Source organism: Perca fluviatilis, chromosome 5 (assembly GCF_010015445.1).
Source record: "Perca fluviatilis chromosome 5, GENO_Pfluv_1.0, whole genome shotgun sequence".
In the NCBI taxonomy this organism is placed as follows: Eukaryota; Metazoa; Chordata; class Actinopteri; order Perciformes; family Percidae; genus Perca; species Perca fluviatilis.
The window spans coordinates 26,423,679-26,442,877 of NC_053116.1; the positions used below are offsets into that span (position 1 = coordinate 26,423,679).

The window sequence follows — 19,199 nt, forward strand, 5'->3', positions numbered from 1 at the left end:
TTCTATAAATAAAGGCTTACAAATGCCCAAAATAATTATAAATATATTTTTCTAATTCAATAAATCTTAATAAGTTGATGCAGGGGTCTTGCTAGATATTTATTACGCATTTTAAGCTGCATCACGCGCGTTGTTTGTTGACGTCAGTGCCTGTCCACCTGTTGACAGAAGGCAGCGTGAAAGCAGGTGAAATGTTTGATCTCTTCATTCATGCATAATGTCACGAGCAATTCTGCTTAAATGACCTGTCCGTTTTCTTTTCGTGATCACTCTGCCGGTGAATTAAAGTCTCTCTCTCTCTCTCTCTCTCTCTCTCTCTCTCTCTCTCTCTCTGCCATCCGTGACAGTTCTGCTGTGGGCGAGATGTTGCACTGGCACTCTATGTGCGGACACGTGCACTCTCCTCTTTTTTTTTTTTTTTTTTTTCTCTCTTCTCTCTCTCTCTCTTCTCTTCTCTTTCGGTGATGCAGTCAAAGATTCCAGCTCTCGCGCTGTCACCAACAAGACCCCCAACTGACAAAAAAAAGCTAAATTGTCCTTTTTAACGACAAATGAGGACATATTTTCGTTTTTGTCTCTGTTTTTTTGGGCGGTTCCTCGTTGATGCAGATGCCAGGGAGTGTTTTTCGAGAGAGTAATATGGATGGGCAAACCAAGAAAAGCGGCTGAGGATTGTTAACGGTTTGGGAGAAACGGTTGCCTTTAGAGGGCTGGTTACTTTGCGACGACATCGAAGAGGAAACAGGCATGACTTTACAGTAGCAGTTCTAAAAAAAAAAATTTAAAAATCACCCTGCAAGCATCTTCCTCTGCTTTTTACTCAGCAATAACATTTTCTGTTGAAGAACGTATTTTACTCGGGTAAAGATGGCTCACCTAATACGACACAAGATCACCAACAAGCTGACCAATGCGGCCAACACGGTGTCCAACAAATCTCAGGCCAAGGTCAGTGGGGTGTTCGCCCGAATGGGCTTCCAGGCCGCGACGGACGAGGAGGGTTTGGGTTTCGCCGAGTGCGACGACTTGGATTATGACTACAGGCAAGGGATGAAAATGGATGTTATTCAGGGTGAAGAGGAAGGGGGGCCCACGGAGGGAGAGGGGGAGCTGGATGGAGACAGCCACTACCAGAGAGACGGCACCGGACCCAGGCCCTCGACCCTGAAGATTGGAGGCTCTCTGGATGAGGATAAGCCAAAAATCACGTCATGGGAAGCTGGCTGGAACGTCACCAATGCCATTCAGGTACGCTGTGATTACTGTCGTCTTGCATGAGTGCATGCAAAAGAAAAAAATGCCATGTGCCGCACGGTTCAGGCCTGCAACTGGTCCAAAAGTCACCTTGAAGATTTTCATATTTATATTTTAGCTTTGATCTAGAGTAGGTACTCTGGGGATGCGCAGAATTTCAAACAGTCCAAGATATGGATAAAGCAATATGTTCAATTTTGTCGAAAAAATTATGTTGAGCTTAAAATGTAGGCTATTTAAAAGTGCTAAATGTTATCATAATTAAATGCAGGCTTCACTGTGTATTTCATGGTTTTGAGAGGGAATTCATTGCAGCCAGTGGGTGTTAGAATTTATTTATTCAAATCTTTTTATCAGTGGAGCTGCAGGCAGGGCCTGGGCGACTTTGATAGCCCTGAGGCTGAATAGCACCCACGTGCTTATCAGCGTCTCCATCAAATTAAAATTGTGATCAAATGAATTTAAAATTTCGTTTTTTAAATTGTCTTTTTAATGCCTTAATTCGCTTAAGTCTATAGCCTACGCGCGAACGAAAGGCCTTTTTCAAGGGCGAGGAGAATAATAATAAAATAATTGTAAGGCAGACATTGGAAATGAATCAGCTGTGATAAATCAAACACTTGGGCTATGCATTGCATTGTTATCTTAATGTGCAAAAAAATTAAAATAAAAAAAGTGTTTTTTTTCCTGTTATTATGTAAGATGTGAGCTGTGTGTGCCAGTCATTGCATGCCTGGGCTGGCTCTGCCTGTCACTGCGACGTGGGCCTCGTCCATCACGACTCAATGCGCTTCTCTGTCCGCAGGGCATGTTCGTCCTCGGCCTGCCGTACGCCATCCTCCACGGTGGCTACCTCGGCCTTTTCCTCATTATCTTCGCGGCTGTGGTGTGCTGCTACACAGGGAAAATTCTCATCGCGTGTCTGTACGAGGAGAACGAGGACGGCATAAAGGTGCGCGTGAGGGACACCTACGTGGACATCGCCAATGCCTGCTGCGCGCCCCGCTTCCCAGCGCTGGGCGGGCACATTGTGAACGTGGCTCAGATCATCGAGCTGGTCATGACCTGTATTCTTTACGTTGTGGTCAGCGGCAACCTGATGGTCAACAGTTTCCCGGGGTTCCCCGTCTCCCAGAAAGCTTGGTCTGTGGTGGCCACGGTCGCGCTCCTGCCTTGCGCGTTCCTGAAGAACCTCAAGGCCGTGTCCAAGTTCAGCATGCTCTGCACTCTGGCGCACTTCGTCATCAACATCCTCGTGGTGGCCTACTGCCTCTCCAGGGCACGCGACTGGGCCTGGGACAAGGTCAAGTTTTACATCGATGTGAAGAAGTTCCCCATTTCAATTGGCATCATCGTGTTCAGCTACACCTCCCAGATCTTCCTCCCCTCCCTGGAGGGAAACATGCAGAAGCCCAGCGAGTTCCACTGTATGATGGAGTGGACTCACATCGCAGCCTGCGTCCTCAAGGGCCTCTTCGCTCTCGTGGCCTACTTGACTTGGGCAGACGCCACCAAAGAGGTCATCACGGATAACCTGCCTTCAACCATCCGGGCCGTGGTCAACATCTTCCTCGTCGCCAAGGCGCTGCTGTCTTACCCGCTGCCGTTTTTTGCTGCAGTTGAGGTTCTGGAGAAAAGCTTTTTCCAGGACGGCGGGAGAGCCCTCTTCCCTGACTGCTACGGGCCTACTGGGCAGTTGAAATCATGGGGTCTGGGCCTTCGAATTGTCCTGGTAGTCTTCACCTTGCTTATGGCCGTCTTTGTCCCCCATTTCGCCCTCCTTATGGGTTTAACTGGGAGCCTGACCGGCGCTGGCCTATGCTTCCTCCTGCCAAGCCTCTTCCACCTGAAGCTCCAGTGGAGGAATCTCCTGTGGCACCACGTCTTCTTCGACGTTGCCATTTTTGTTATCGGGGGCATATGCGCCATATCTGGCCTAATTCACTCGGTTGAAGGGCTCATAGAGGCGTATAGGTACAATATCCACGAATGAGAGCTTCGGAGATGACCTTTTTCGAATGGTGATGATGTCCTAAAATGCCGCACTCTGGCAGGTTGTCGTGACGCAGACCTTATCAAAACATCATGTTAACCACTTGACAAATAAGCTCATGGGGAAGATTATTTGTGTGAAATGTAGCCTACATCTTTTATTTTGCCTTCGTGATAATGTGCAATAATAAACTCTACAGTCATCGTGTAAAGTAGTCATTCCAGAAAACATGGTTCATTAACTGGACAGAGCAACACAACCTCCGCATGGAAGGGGGTGATTAAATATGCGGGCATTAACGAGCCTGCCCAGGTATCAGTCTTCATGCAAAGTTGTCAAAGATCCAGTGAAAATGTCCGCCATGGGTCTCACTGTCAGTGTGTACGTGTTTATATCTGGGGAATGAAATATGTGGAAAAACAATGAAGTGAATATGTTATTATTGGTTTTTGAGCTGCTCATCAATCCCACTTCAGACAAAATACAAGGCACCCATCAGATCATATAGTGCTCTGTGGATTATAATAAACCATGAATAACTAATGTGTAGTTGTTTGAACAGATTTTTTTTTTAAACTTATTTTGTGTTTTATCTTCCATCTAGTAGTCCTCATTGGCTCGTTTGTTTTCTTGGTGTTTCAAGTGTCATTCTGGATGAAGTGAATTTAAAGTGCAAGCAAGTGGGTCCTAATTGTGTTATATGAAAAATGTCTGTCTGATAATATTCTCTTCCTATTGAACTTGTTAATTGTGATTTAATGGTGTGTGAGACAAAGACTATTTGTTGAATTAAGAGATAAATAAATCAAATATTTTATGGCTGGTGATTCTAATGTTTCCTTGAAATGTAATAATAGCAATAGCCAGGGATGACTGAGAAGCCTTACTAATTTTACTTTCTCTTTTATTTTTGTTGTACTCGTCTCTGTTTAACTTCCTCTTAAAAAGGTCAATTAGGCTTTCAATTTCTTAAAAGTGATAGCATGCAGCTACATTTGCCCTTTTAAACAATTAATGACAGGGTGCAGAGGCGGCCTCCAAAAAAGCATATAGCAGACTGCGTGAAAACCTGGTACTGTTGGTATCAACGTTATCATCGTAGTCAGATTGGCACCTCCAAGCACACCTGTGACTTCAGCATGTCAGTCAGTATAACAGAACATCATTTTCACTTCCTTTTTTTCTGTTAGTCAGCCATGACAGGCATTTATTCTAAGTATAAGGATGTTGTTCAAAAAACAAGTTTCTTATAAAATTACTTACATCAGTCTACCTTCAAAAACACTGATCATGGCTATTGTACTTCAGACTGTATGCATATGTGTTTCAACACTGTATCTCCTATGACATTGACTCTGTTTAGAACAATTATTTGATTAATGCAGACAGAGCAGAATCAAACAATAGTTTCCTCTTTTTCACACACACACACACACACACACACACACACACACACACACACACACACACACACACACACACACACACACACACACACACACACACACACACACACACACACACACAAACCAATGCAGCAGTCTATTCAAGGCTATAGTCAGATCTCAGGAAGTTTCACTTCTCAGTGAAACAGGAAGCTGTAGAAGAATAAATGGCAAAGAAACAGTAAAGACGCTTGTTCAGGAGCTGACATTCAACTTGGCAAATACCGTACACTTCATCCTGCAGTATTTCAGGTATGCTACATAATATCACTACAACAAGTTTACTGAGAATAACGTTTTATTATAAGTTATATTTTACACAAAAATGTGTCTCAGTAGTTCTTTGACTGTGCAGTTGTGTTGAGACATTCATGCTCAAATGTTGTATTTGGTGTATTGCTTGGACCACAGGGGACCCAGGAAAATGCTTCCATCCGTGATAGTAATGTTCATGCTCATCTCTTTTACCTGTGGAGAAAATCCGGCAATACAAATGACCCTGACTGACAAAGGACTTCAGTACGGTAAGGCAATGTGAGATGGTGTTATTCACTCAGTTAAGTTTATTTAAACACAAATGAACTGCTTCATGGGGCGTTAGATTGCTTTGTAGCTACATGAGTCTTTTCCTAAAGAACCCAACAAAAGTCTACATAGGACATGTTTAATTCACAACTTTTAAAACTGTACACATGTGCTGTTCGTCCCAGGAAAGAATGTAGGTACAGGATGGGTTCAGGAGAGGCTGGCGCTTGTCACTCTCCCTGACATCAATGGTAAAATCGGCTACGGCATCGTTAGCATCGACTACACACTAACAGGGTAGGATTACATTTGACATTCTTGAATATGGAGGTGTCTTTTCTTTAACAGGCTACTTGATTTAATTTATTAAACAATTTAGCATTACTCAGATCTGTGTCCTCACACCTATCTACACTTTGCTCCCCATGTGCACTAGCATCACCATAACAAAGTGTGACTTGCCAGAGCCGTCTGTTCAGTTCTATCAGGACATCGGAGGACTCAAGACATCCATCTCTGGCCTCAGTGTGGCACTAACTGGCGGGTGGATGACAAATTTTGGCATAATGTGAGTTTCCCCAGATCTCTGCGCTACATGTAAACTCCTAGATTATGGAGCCAGTAAGCTGTTCAATCAAGGTCTGTAGTTATATTTGTCATGTTTTCCATTTGGGCAGGCTTTAGCACCTGAAATAATCTAATTGTCCTAAAGTGATTACTTAAGTTACTTCAGTTTGAAATGATGAAAAAGAACTTTAAACTAAGGCTAAATGAGGAAGTGATATTACAATTCAAAATACCCTTTGTGTTTCATCTGATGTCAATTAGAGAAGTGTGTTTCTTTAAAAATGTCAAATGTCAATGTTTCCATTGCCGTATTGTTTAACTCCTGTGCTCTTGTGTGGAACATCATTGGCTATTTTCTTACAGATGAGAAATCCATCTGTTCACTTATGCCACATCGTCCTCCTTGCTTTTTACAGTAAATTATCTTTATGTCGGTCTATAAGTCACAAAATAATCATTACACTGTAGTGTAGTGTATAGTGTCAGTCAGATTAGTTAGGTGGTGTTAGCAATGTAGACAGTGATCAGTGGTGTGTGTGATCACTGTAAATGCGCACATTCACACTCCAAAAGGAAGAAACTAGTGATTTTGGTGACTTCCTGTTCTTTCGTCCAGCACCATAAGACCACTTTGGGTATCAATATATAACTACACTGTCCCAGTTCATGTTGAATGTGAAAGTAACTAACTAAAGTAGCTAACTGGGGATATTAGTAGGCCAGTTTTAACATGTAGATAATATCAAAGTAAATAGAATTAAGGAACAAAGTGAACAAGGTACAGTATATGGACTATAAAACTATGGCCCTTTTTTAATTGGCATTTGAATGTAACCTTTAACTTTTTTTTTACTTCAGATTCATTATTTGGTCACTAATGATTGAAGTGTTAGCAAGTTGCCATGCCAGCAATGATAAATTACCATTTAAATGTACTGTAAACAAGAAAGCATGGGGGGGAAACAACACCAAAGAAAAACAAACAGGGAATATTACTTTCATAATAAAGGTAGATTTATTTAGTTATTTAAAATGCATAATATATTGTAACTTGGACAAGTCACTGAGGTTAGTCTGCCAATTTCATGTGTTTATGTGTATGTACACACACACATGCAGGGGCTTTGGGGATGTATGTTGCATGTATAAATGTTCACCAATTTGTACTGTCTTTTCAGACATGATGGGGGATCATTCAACATGGCTATATTTAATATGGATCTGACCTCTGTAGTGGAGCTGGGGAAAGATGCTAACGGGCATCTGTCTGTCACCAGTGTCAACTGTGATGCTCATATTGGAGATGAGCACATACAATTTCACGGTGGAGCTAGGTACAGTAGAACAGAGATATTAAGAGAGAAGAGAAGGGGTGATACTGATGCCGTGATATAAGCCTTGTGTTTTCATTTGTCAATAGCTGGATGTTCCAGCAGTTGGTGGATATTTTCAAGGGGCATATCAAGGGCAAAATAGAGGGCACAGTAAGTGTTTCTCTATATCTTTGTCACATTTATCAGTGGATGCTCTGTATGTGCTGTGTGGTCATCAGATCAGGTAAAACCTACTGTACAGAGTTTTAGTGGTGAGCACTGCAGGATATTTGCCTTGTTGTTTCCTCCATAGATCTGCCCTTATGTGAAGGAATCCATTGAAACCTTGGAGTACCACCTACAGGCCATGAACGGTATTGAAGCGGTCAACATCTAATATAAAAAAGAAAATAGAATGTAGGCCCTGCATGTTCATAGCAGTTGCATAGTCTTTACTTTAAGCCAAAACTAACACTAACAATCAGGAATTCAAATCTATAAATAGATAATTCAGTCTACAAACGATTTCTACTCTTATCAGTTTCCTTTGATGTGGATGAAGCCTTTACTTTTGACCTCTCTCTCACCGGCGCACCCCTCGTTAATGCTTCAAGTATGAATCTGGGTCTTAAGGTAAGAAACACACAATCTACGATCGATTTTCAAACTGTGCAAGTCCCCTGACATTTGGCGACATCATGTATAAACACCCAACCCGCTTTGGCAACCATCATGAGGGCTTGTGCCAAAACCTGTGAAAAGAAATTATAACAACAATTGATCAAAAGCTGTGATTGATCATTTGCAACTCTTTATTTAAAGGGAGAGTTGTACGATATAAAAACTCACAAAGACCCTCCCTTTGAGGCCCAGCCTTTCACCCTGCCTGAGCAGCCTGGCTACATGTTGTCAATGGGCCTGTCTGAATTCACTCTGAATTCTGCCGCATATGGACTCTACTCAGCTGGATGGCTTAAGGCCCTAATCACTGACAGCATGGTAAGTGCACCTGGAACTCAAGCATTGATCACTTTCTGCCCTAAAGCTATGTCTGTGTTTAAGAAATGTTGTTTCATTGTCTCAGATACCTCCACACTTCCCTGTGCACCTAAATACCAGCTCAATGGGGCCTTACATTCCTCAGGTACGTGTCAGCCTGTATCAAGGTTACATATAGCAACACTGACGAGTTTTATTAACTCACAGTATGACTAGCTTTACGTCAGTCAGCATGCACCAAGTGTCACAGATCGGGATCAACTCAGTTTTCTTTCTTAAAATGTGGCTTCTATAGAGAGTAAATGTGTTAAATAAAAAATGCAGGGCACATTGTGTCTGAGAATTAATAGTTCTTTTATCGGTATGATTATTTAACATTTGATTTGCTGATTGCATTATATTATACTTATGAAATCAACATTTATCAACGGACTAAGTGAAAAAGTTGCTGTAATGCCAAAGCCACCAAGAACACCCAACTCTGCTAAAACTGCATTTATATTTAGTATTCAGAAAGCAGTGCTGCTTCTGAAATGTACTATCATACCTCTAAAACACATTTAAAACCTATTTACATTCATGGGATCGTTATATTATGTAAAAAGCATATATAATATCAATTATGTTCAGTGATCAATAATTACAATGGGTCTTTAAACGCTGTCATTCACACTTTTATGTGCCATATTCCTCTTTATCTTGAGCTGAGTTACTGATTACTTGCACTTGTTAAACCGACATGTTCCACCCCTACTAGTCTACTTTGCCACCGGCGCTCAAATTAGGATGTCCCATTGACGGGACAATAAAACCTGGGACACAAAGATACAGTGTCTGGGACAATTCCCAGACAGTAGAGAAACTCATTACAAATGAAATTATTACTGTATGTGTCATGGAATACATATTTTAATTATTATCAAAGACTGTGATGGAGAGAAGGCAGTCACCAAGGAAAGTGTTTTTGCAGAACATTATGATGTCACAGTGAAGTTGACCTATGACTTTTTTATATATATATATATATATATATATATATATATATATATATAAAATGGCGTGGAGGAAAAAAAAATCATTGTGTTTGATTCTTTGGCTCAAAGTGGTCTACAAATAGTCAACCGGGTTGGGATCTAAATTGTGGCTGCACATAGACCCTGTAAAAGAAATGAAACTACATTTTTATTTAGCATGTGTCTATTTTTAAACTTCCTGACAAGCTCAACTGTTCACAACAATTCACTCTGTACTGTTCACGAAAACGTGTTCTTTAAGTTGTTATAATATCACAGAAATTAATGTTTACCACCCCCCTTTTTCATACTGCAGCTTCCCAAGATGTTTCCGGGTCTGCTAATGAATCTGCAGATTTATGCCACAGAGTTGCCGATGTTTTCCTTCCATCCCGGTGTTGTTAAACTGGGCTTACAGGGCGCTGCTAAAGCTTTCGCCATCCAGCCAAATGGTACCCAGACCCCACTGTTCAAACTCAATGTTGTGAGTACTTTGGTGTTCTCAATATGCAAGTGTCTTTGTTTTTACTATGTATGTCAAAAATGCATCAAAGTAGTTGTAGTGGATATATTAAATAAGTACATTAACACCTTGTAGGAGCCTAGTATGGCATTATATTTGTGCCGTAATCCTGAGCGCACCTTGGTATGTCTTGAGCACATTTTTATTTTTATTTATTTTTATTTTTATTTAACCTTTATTTATCCAGGTAAGTCAATCTTTATAACTCAAAGAATCATTTAATTTGAGCAAACACAATTCTAGACAAAAGGAATACATGCAGGCGTTTGTGTGTTCTGGACAACAAGTCACTTCATTGTAATGTTGATGTCATCATTCAGTCCAGTGTAGATTACATTAGACATCTGGTACAACTAAGAAAAAAATAAAATAAAAAATAAAATGATATATCAAGCAACAATGCTATACAATTCCTGGTTCCAGTTCTCAAATGGGAGATTTCTGACATGCCATAGACTAAACAATGAATTGATCAACTAGGAAAAACAACTGACAGTTTAACAATAATTAAAATAATGATTGGTTGCAGCTGTAATTTATACATCTTTCTTTCAGGACTCAAAATTCAGCGGTAAAGTGCACATTGTTGGTAGAAGACTGAACGGCTCCATGGCATTGGATAAGTGAGCATCACCACGTTTTAAAACGCACACCTGTGCATGAGTTCACAAACTCAAACATAAAGTAATAATGATATTTCCTTCTTATAAACAGTTATTCACTGACGCTGGCGGCGAGTGAAGTGGGACCTTTTAAGGTGCATAACTAAAATCACATTATATGTTAGTCACAGGCAGCCTTATGTGTGCACAAACTGAGGAGAATCAAACAGTGACTGTATGGAATCACGTTTCTCTTTGCAGACTGATACTTTAGAACGCTCCACGCGGGTGGGAATTATGATGGCCTTATCAAGACTGAACGGTGAGTCACAGTTACATGTTTTAATGTTCAGTTTTCTGAGAGCGTGACACGAAAGATTAGTAGCTCCACCCAGAAATTGGCAGTGTAGGCTTGTTTTATTATTCCACTCTTCTTGGGGGGAAAAAAGCAACTAAATGCTTATAATGTTCAGCATGAACCTATTTGTTATCTTCATCACAAAAAACTAGAGCAACACAGAGGAATAGCATACAACACATTTTGATCTTTAGAAAATGCCCATACTATACTGTACTGATCCAACATACTGAACATAATGTATAGTGTGTGCTCTACATTGTCCTTGTTTTGACATGTACTTTTCTGTTTCAGTGGCCCTGGGCAAAGGTGTTGATTTACCCAGAATGAGACACGCACAGCTGGTTAACACAGTTCTGAGTGTGGAAGAGGTCAGTGTTAGTAGTAATAGTAGTTATTATGTAATATTATATTATATAGTTAGGTTAATGTTTGCCTTTTGTAGGACATTTTAACTAGAGCAGAAAGTGTTGTTGGGCTGACCATTGTCTTTATTCCCAACAGGGATTTTTAGCCGTCTCTTCAGATGCTCAGGTGCTGACAGACAGAGGCTTCTGACAAACATCGATGCTCTTCATCTCAGTTAGGATTCTTAAACTTTAAACAAGTAAACAACCTGGATTTGTCTACATCTACAGCCTTCACGTCAAGTCAACAGTGATTAAGCCTGCAGCTATTTTTTTATAAATGCTTATAAAGTGGTATTCAGCCTCAAATCATTTAGCCTTAATGTAAAGTTCTAACCTTTTTTTAACACAATGTACTAACATTAAATGTATTTTTAAAAGTGCATTCCAACTGTTTTAATATATAAAACGAGACAGCTAATTAAAGGGGCTGAAAATCTTATACATCATTTCCACTAACAGAGAAAAAAAGGGTAAATATCTTTCAAATTCCTCTCATGGCTCAAGGTTTCGATTGTAGAAAAATTAGACAATTATGGTATGTTACAGCATGCTGTAACAAATGGGCCATTGTTCATACTACCACCAGAGGGCAACACATTTGAAATATACAGAAATGTGTAGAAATACAGGGTTAGGATTCTACTGGACAGTAGTACTGCCTGGGGAAATAATTCAAATGTTATGCAATCTTTGACCCCCAGGAATAAGAATATCTTCTTTTATCTGCATTTTTCATTTAAGAACCAATTCAGTGGGATTGTGAAATAAATGAAATATAAATTTGTTTTTGTTTTATACATTTCTCACATATCTATCATGATAGACTCATCAATAACTGCCAGGAGCCAATTACCTGCTACAATAAATAAATGCTTCAGAGGAATATTACCAATTGAACTTAATGCCTCTCCTCGCACACTGGACAGGTTAATTAAAACGGGTCCACGTTTTTAGGTTAGGGAAAAATACAGTTACATTTTATAAAACAGCATAACCACCATATTCATGAAACAATGACATCTCTTTATTTTGAAACTTTTCATTCTTTAGATTCTGTTACATGTTCACATTCTTGGAATGTTAACATCACCAAAATATAAATATAAGCCTATTTACAGCCTCTGTTCCTAAAATGTTCCCCGTAGAAAAACATCACTTTTCAGTTATACAACGAGACACTGAGGATAAGGACTGGCAGATGGGTCAGTTAGGCAGCAGTGATTTTGAGCTGAACATAAGTTAAATTATGAGAAAGCTTTTTAAAAATGAAGCAGGTGCGACTATGATATCTATTTAACTAATTGAGACAATCCCAGTCGAGCAGGATACCAACTGCTGAGCATCTTGGAGGACGCGTGCTGCTGAGCTCCATTAACAGACACTGTAAATTAGCTTTCATTGTACCACAATGAAAGCTAATTTAGTGATGTAAACTTTAGTTTGCAGACACTGTCCTTATTCAAATGTTAAGAGAAGAGAAGAGAGAGAAGGGAAGAACAAAGAGTTACAAAGTTATTAGGTTGCTTTCATCTCAATGTGGTCTTTATGAAGGAAACAAACTGGGAAACTGAACCCAAGTCAACTGTGTAGCAGAGAGTCCAATGCGGGATAATGGAATGTAGCATAAAAATACTACAAGCTAACAGATTTTAAAATCAATTTACGAGCCTTTGTCAATGTTCACTAATAACCCTTGTGTTGTCCTTCGGGTAACCGGGACCTTTATTTGACATTTTGTATTAGCCTGGCATTGAGATTCGGGGTGAATGACAGTTGAACTGGACGGGTCCCGGTGACCCGAAGGACAACACAAGGGATATACTATAAATAACACCATTTATAGACAGTACGAAAATAAATGGACAGAGCATACAGAGTGGGTTTGTTCATGATCACGAAAGCGTTTTGGGGTATTAGATCTGTAGTAATCTTCCCATTTTATGTTGGCACACCGATTCTGAACATAACCCTGCAGAGCTCCTCCTGTAACACTGGTGAATGTTCACAACACATCAAAACACTTCCTGCCTTTTAAGTGTATTTAAGTACAAATGCTGAAAATAAGTTAATATTCAAGTTTGCACATTCTTATATTGTTAACACAATTTTACAGCACATCATTCATTTAAGAGAAAATACTAACAAAGGCAAGAGAGACTTTAAGAAATCAAGTAATTTGTACCCAGAACAAGACCAGAACATCTGAAGACCAGTCCACCATGCTGGTAGGCTTCCACCAGATGGAAGCACAAGATCCAATTTGAAGTCGGTTGTACCAGATTTGGACAAATACAATTTGTTACAGCACCGTGTAACTACACCCACAAACTGGCTTTCCTGTCTTGCGACTTCACCCGAACTGCGATTCCTCTGAGCTGCACCACTTTTTACTACCAACTGATCAGACTGCAGCTCGCCGCAAATCCACCTGTGAGAAAGTCCAGGTGGGGCAAAAACCAACAGACTGAGGGCAGTGGAGACTAGAAGGCTCGAGCTTTGATATCACAAGACAACTGAAGCAGCGTTAACTTTTATACTTTGTTGCAGCCTTGCATTGGTGATTATTTATTTAAATTTTTTTATATCAATATTTTGGTCAGTTCTGTTGTACAAATCAAGGTCAACTAATCCAGGAAAAAAAAAAGTTAGTGGAAAAGTGACTTCATTTTAGGATTTAGACTTCAACATGCTTTCAAGGATTTGGAAACAAAAAGAGATGAAAAGTTCAAGATGAAGGGGAGAAAGAAGTAATTGATGAGATGATGTGAAGGCACAGTGTAAATTTTAAAAAGAGCTTTAACATCACAAGACCGAGTCCTATGAGCTTCAAGTGCAATCCAAGTTTGTTTTTTAAACTGTCATCAGCTCAACACTTCCTGTGACTACCTGCAGCGGCGAGCATCAAACTCGCTGACGCAGACTGCTGAGGAGGGACAAACGCACATACAAACGGAGGGCCAAAGGATGGGGGGTGTGGTTAGTAGGGTGTGCTGGCAGATTAGATGACAGGAAGTCTGAGAGGTCCATCGGTTCATGACGGTGGAGGAAGCAGCGGGGAAGGCCAGGATCATTTGTCTGCAACAGCGGCTGCCATTGGAGCGCGTATAGTACCACGAGCGGTTGCCGCCAACTCCTCGATTTCTGTGTTTAATCGCCTGATGACCCACTCCATTGCCTCCCGACCCTGAGACAGACCGATGGGAGAACATTAGAAAACATAACGGGCATATTGTTATGAAAAGATATCACGATGAAGGGTAAATCGGGAGATTTTCAGGAGCTTCACCTTCCCGGCGTTGACAGAGATGGTCTTGGCCATGAGACCTTCGAGGTAGTTGCTCAGACTGATACCTTTCACACTGATCAGAGCCTCTTGTGTCAGCACCGTCCTGAACACACGGTCATACAAAAGGTCACAGTCAACACAATGTTAAATCTGTTTTGAAGCCATTTTATAATCTTCCAAATAAAAACTACTAAACACTATTGCAGACAAAAGCCATCAATCATTTTTAGCTAATAACCTTCAAACCAAAATGCACATAAAAAAAAAAGACAGAACTAGAAAAAATTATAATTATGACAATAATCATAGTAAATATCACAAGTGACATTTATAAAAGAAAAGCGCAGTCATTTACTTTTCAGGATCCTGCGGATGTGGCTTGTACGTCAACTTCTCGTCCACAGATACCAGGTTAGTGAAGGAGATCTGGGTACACAAAATAAAGTGCGGATCAGTTTTTGTTTCGGACTTAAAATATTTACATTGTCTACAGGCATTTCAGTAAATGTAACAGCAGCTGCAATGAGAACAGAGCCATAAAGCCCCAGACACTGTTCCTGCTCTAGCCATTTCCCATGGTGAAAAACACAGGTGTAACAGATAACACTAACGATGGGCTCCAGCAATTAATCATGTTATAATGTACACCTGTGTTGGACGAGTAAAATGTCCACTGATGGACAGGTCTATTAGACACACAATCAGCCAACTCAATTAAACACCAATTTGGAGAAGGACAAAAAAAAGAAATAAAGAGCTTGCTTTAAATTCTCATATGCACCATAAAGATAATGACTCTTCAGTGTCCAGGGGCCTGTACTAAGAAGCGAGTTCAACATGTCCAGGATATCTTTTGTAAATTGCCTTCACTAACCCAGGGTTTTCTATTCGAGCCACTAGCATGGTCACATACAAAGGGGGAAGGGTGCTGGCCGCAGAGCTAAGAGCAAAGTGAATTTCCCCATTGTGGGATTAATAAAGGATTTTAAATCTTGAAAAACTAATTATGTTAGACAAATATGGAGCAGTTAAAATACACCATCCAGCAGTTGCAGCTGCCAAATGCAGGAAAGCCAGCTGACACGGTTTGAATGCTTAAATTAATAGGCTTCTAACATCACTGCACTGCATCATGAAGTGCGATTGTATCGGATGCACTTATTAAAAAAACGGGGGGAAACTCATGCCCTTACTGTCCTAAATAGCCTCTTAATTTGACAAAATGAACGCGTTTTGTGTGAAACTCATTCGTTTTTGAGCAAAATGAATATAAAACTTCTGTTTTAGTCTTATTATAGCGTCCTTGTTTTTTGTGGGCAAAAACAAACGCATTTCAGATGAAAACGCGTTCGTCACAGTAAATTAAAAATAAACTATCTGTGAGTGCTGGAGTTTTGTTTCTTTTATAATATTACTGCCCATCTAGGACACAAGTAGATCTGACTATAATTACATTTGTGTATTTTATTAAATTTATGTTTTGCTTAAAAATATAATAGGGGGACAATTTTAGCCATATTCTTTCAGCTGCAACCCCCATGAGATTGGGGGCAAATAAAGATAAAACTTAAAGACATCATTCTAAGCAGTAAGTAGGCTTACAACAAGTACACTGATTTAGTCCTTTAACCAGTCTCTTGTTGTTGTCTGTACATACGTCTTCTATGAATGGTGATGCCATTATCTAAGAGAATTCATTGGTCAGTAGGCGGTGCTTTATGCGGGTTGATCCGTTGTCTCGAACATAATCTGTTGTTCGGCATAAGTTAACACGTTTATCCCGGTAAAAAGTGAACCAGCGTCGTAAGACAGAAAACCCAGGCTTAACCCTGAAGTTACCTCACCAACCCCAAATCCTGCTTCGTAGTAGAGGCCCCCAGGTCAGGTGTATGTAAAAAAATTACACAACTCAAACTTTTATCAAAGAAATGTGTAGTGTGTAGGTAACTGTATTAAACAAACTTTAACAATCAGGAAGTAAAAAGTCAGAAGGCTGGTATGTGAATGGCTACTTCATGATAATCAGGTGATGTGGCTGACTGAGGAAACGACTACAGCTTAAGAGGACTTAATCAGTGGACCGTTTTAACAGATATAAAAGCTCCACTAGAAACACTACCTGAAGAAGTCCACAGATACAATGATGTGCTGTTGACCAAAACAATTTCCCAACCACACATGATAAAGAAGAGTCTATGCATTTGTTAATTAATGAGGAAAATATTATTTACGTTCTTAAAAACGTGAACAGAGCTGCTGTCGGACAGCTTCATTTGTAAGTGTGTCCCCAGAGAGACGCTCAAGAAACAGCAGCTTAACTTCATTGTGATTATGTCAGAAGCTTATGGTTTAGTTCCGTTTCCTCTGTCAAGTTTATAACTAGCGTTACAGTTACATCATTTAAAAAGCAAAACAGCCTACAGGGACTGCCCAGGGGCAGGCAAATGTCCACGTGGGTCTCTAAATTGGAGAAAATAATTCATTCAGGTGGGTGCAGGGTGGATGGTTTTAAACCTACACGCAGATTTGGATTAAAGAGCCGGTCCAATCATCAATAATAGATAGAGTTTGTTTGTGTAGGCCATATAATACTTAATATATTTGTATAGTTCTTTTCATACAAACATTTGTAGTGTTTTGCATTAAAATAGCCTATCAAGGCTATTTATATAGCCGTATATTATAAATATATAAATATGTACGTGTGTGTGTGTGTGTATGTGTGTGTGTGTGTGTAAAATACAAATAAAAATGTACAACACCCGTACAAAAGAAATAGATAAAGAAGAGTCTGTGTATTTGTTTTCTGTCCTACTAAATACTGGCACTCACACTACTGTACCTAAGATAAAGTATCACTTTGTATCACTTCAGCAGTTCTTACTGAAAGTGTATTAAAAATGTTTCATGTCAACACTACTTACATTTGTAGATTTGAGCTCAAAGCTCTTCTCTTTGGGGTCCACCACTGAATGTTCCTGAACATAAGTGCACGTTCTTGTTACCCCAATGATCTGCAAGAAAAAATAAATAAATCCATTAAGCTGTTTGAGATAAGTCAGGCTCAAAACTTTTGCTAAAAAGTGGGATGTAAGGAATCTTAAATTAACATCTGTGTTGATGTTGAGCCATGACTGTCTTAATATCTCACAGAACAAGAATGAAAAGTATAGTCTTGTATTTCTTTCCTATGCCTATATAATTCAACTATTGAGTCATGTGTTTTGAATGTATTTATCTTGAAAGGGACAGCAGGTCATGCTGTCATGATGATCACAGATCAGGGCATGCGCAGTTCATCTCGAACAAGCCCATTATCAATCAAAATTAAAGCATCACTGCAGCTTAAGTAGGTCTCTCATCATCTAACTTACAGACTTAGCCATAGAGGGGAGCCCCCACTCAGTGCTGAGCAGTCGCGTGCTGTGTAACCGTCCCTCTGTGTCCACGCTTCTGTCCAGAACATCCACACCAAACACACCGGGGTTCATGGGGTTGGGGTACTTTTGCATTGCTGCCTTGGTCACCGTCTCCCATGGATGGCTGTTAAAACAAACAGTAACTTTAGAAACAGCAAGTTCCTTAAGGCCAGTTAACACTCTGGCAAGGCCCAGCAGATTGTCAATGTTAGCAAAAATCTGAAATATTTCCATATTATGTGGTGATGTCTGAACTCTGAACCCACCAATAAAAAAATATATATTGCAAATTGTCAATATTAAAGAGTGATGGCGAATCAAAATGGGGGAATCACTAAAATACTCGGACAGTCATACTGACAGGAGGAGGAACGCCCCCTCCTCCTGTCAGTGGCGATCATCTTTCATCATCAGGAATTTTCTGGAAATGGACAAACATGTTCGGACCATTGTTATACGCGTATTACAGTCTGATGGGCAAACAAACAATAGACAGAGCATTGTATTTTCATCGCAGGGTCTGTCGTCGGCAGCCAGACACGGTTATGCAACTTATCGCTCATGATGATCGCGGTACATAATATCAAATTCAGCGGCAGATTTTGTCCCAGCGATTAAGACTAGACACATGGGAACTACACGGATCCTTTTCCCTAATAGTAACTCGTAGCTGAAACGTTTAAATAAGCTTTAACTTTTAATATGACGCACACGGCTGAGCAACAGCATCTGATAGCCAACGATAAGTTAAGGCTAGCTAGCTAGCTAAAGCAGTTTACTAGGGCACCAAAACCAACAAGTGTAACGTTAGTTAGCTAGCTAGCTAGCTATTTGTTGAAAGAACTTAAAATATAAGGCGAATAGAGGTCACATTTACTAAATGTGGCCACTAACATAGACAACAAACAGTTAGGTAGCTAACTTACCCCCAGGAGCTTTGTTTGAAGTTACCGTTAACTTATGTGCAACCTTATCAGCTAAGGAGGCTAACGTTAGCAGCTGAGCCCCAGCGGACATTACGGGAAACCCACAAAAACTTATCACACGAAAGGAAAACAGACAAACGTGTATAAGACATCATCACGGACAGAACGCTACTCACTCGAAAATGTGCTCTGACGCCCAGATCTTCATTTTGTTAGGCTTTTCTGTCCGGGCTCGGGAGCCGGGCGCCTAATGACAGCGTGACAGAGGTTAGGAAGGAAGGAAGGAGAAGCTGAAGGAGAAAACCTTTAATGGACGACACTCCCCTGGTGGCAGAGACAAGTGCTGCACTCTGATATTCAGAACATGTTTCATTTATTGACAGCTGTACCAGTTATTTTACAAAAATTACAAATAAATTGACAAATTCAAAGTAATTCAAAGTCTAATGGTACCAAAAGGTGGGCCTGTAAAATAGCAAAGATGCAGGACTAAGTGACATCATACTACCAAGTACCAACAAACCAGATATAGTACAAATCATTAAATCACCCAAGTCAAGCATCCA

General features: G+C 40.1%; 3 protein-coding genes across 3 annotated transcripts; 2 read left to right on the forward strand and 1 right to left on the reverse strand.

The window, feature by feature from the left end:
• The first annotated feature begins 434 nt into the window (after positions 1 to 434).
• On the forward strand, positions 435 to 4,074 carry LOC120559752 (vesicular inhibitory amino acid transporter-like). Its single transcript, XM_039801743.1, has 2 exons — positions 435 to 1,248; positions 2,060 to 4,074. Exons 1-2 carry the CDS (start codon positions 868 to 870, stop codon positions 3,245 to 3,247), a joined length of 1,569 nt encoding a protein of 522 aa, XP_039657677.1. The 5' UTR covers positions 435 to 867; the 3' UTR covers positions 3,248 to 4,074.
• Positions 4,075 to 4,799: 725 nt separating this feature from the next.
• Positions 4,800 to 11,786, forward strand: bpifcl (BPI fold containing family C, like). Its single transcript, XM_039801745.1, has 16 exons — positions 4,800 to 4,944; positions 5,104 to 5,216; positions 5,403 to 5,514; positions 5,654 to 5,785; positions 6,963 to 7,118; positions 7,205 to 7,268; positions 7,411 to 7,471; positions 7,639 to 7,730; positions 7,920 to 8,096; positions 8,182 to 8,241; positions 9,426 to 9,593; positions 10,188 to 10,255; positions 10,347 to 10,389; positions 10,496 to 10,556; positions 10,887 to 10,963; positions 11,097 to 11,786. Exons 2-16 carry the CDS (start codon positions 5,117 to 5,119, stop codon positions 11,148 to 11,150), a joined length of 1,425 nt encoding a protein of 474 aa, XP_039657679.1. The 5' UTR covers positions 4,800 to 4,944; positions 5,104 to 5,116; the 3' UTR covers positions 11,151 to 11,786.
• A 218-nt stretch (positions 11,787 to 12,004) lies between these two features.
• LOC120559754 (PRELI domain containing protein 3B-like) lies at positions 12,005 to 18,967 on the reverse strand. Its single transcript, XM_039801746.1, has 6 exons — positions 18,810 to 18,967; positions 17,663 to 17,831; positions 17,213 to 17,302; positions 14,644 to 14,714; positions 14,289 to 14,391; positions 12,005 to 14,186 (listed from the first exon to the last, which is right to left on the reverse strand). Exons 1-6 carry the CDS (start codon positions 18,839 to 18,841, stop codon positions 14,070 to 14,072), a joined length of 582 nt encoding a protein of 193 aa, XP_039657680.1. The 5' UTR covers positions 18,842 to 18,967; the 3' UTR covers positions 12,005 to 14,069.
• Between the last annotated feature and the right edge of the window lie 232 nt (positions 18,968 to 19,199).

What these genes read in the sequence shown, in the direction of transcription:
- LOC120559752 (XM_039801743.1), top strand. Translation starts at nt 868, where the DNA reads ATGGCTCACCTAATACGACACAAGATCACCAACAAGCTGACCAATGCG. An exon ending in ACGTCACCAATGCCATTCAG is followed by an intron (nt 1,249 to 2,059) that starts GTACGCTGTGAT and finishes CTCTGTCCGCAG; the next exon opens with GGCATGTTCGTCCTCGGCCT.
- bpifcl (XM_039801745.1), top strand. Translation starts at nt 5,117, where the DNA reads ATGCTTCCATCCGTGATAGTAATGTTCATGCTCATCTCTTTTACCTGT. An exon ending in TGACAAAGGACTTCAGTACG is followed by an intron (nt 5,217 to 5,402) that starts GTAAGGCAATGT and finishes TGTTCGTCCCAG; the next exon opens with GAAAGAATGTAGGTACAGGA. An exon ending in CAATTTCACGGTGGAGCTAG is followed by an intron (nt 7,119 to 7,204) that starts GTACAGTAGAAC and finishes ATTTGTCAATAG; the next exon opens with CTGGATGTTCCAGCAGTTGG.
- LOC120559754 (XM_039801746.1), bottom strand. Translation starts at nt 18,841, where the DNA reads ATGAAGATCTGGGCGTCAGAGCACATTTTCGA. An exon ending in GCGTCAGAGCACATTTTCGA is followed by an intron (nt 17,832 to 18,809) that starts GTGAGTAGCGTT and finishes TTGTTTTAACAG; the next exon opens with CCATCCATGGGAGACGGTGA. An exon ending in TCCCCTCTATGGCTAAGTCT is followed by an intron (nt 17,303 to 17,662) that starts GTAAGTTAGATG and finishes TTTTTCTTGCAG; the next exon opens with ATCATTGGGGTAACAAGAAC.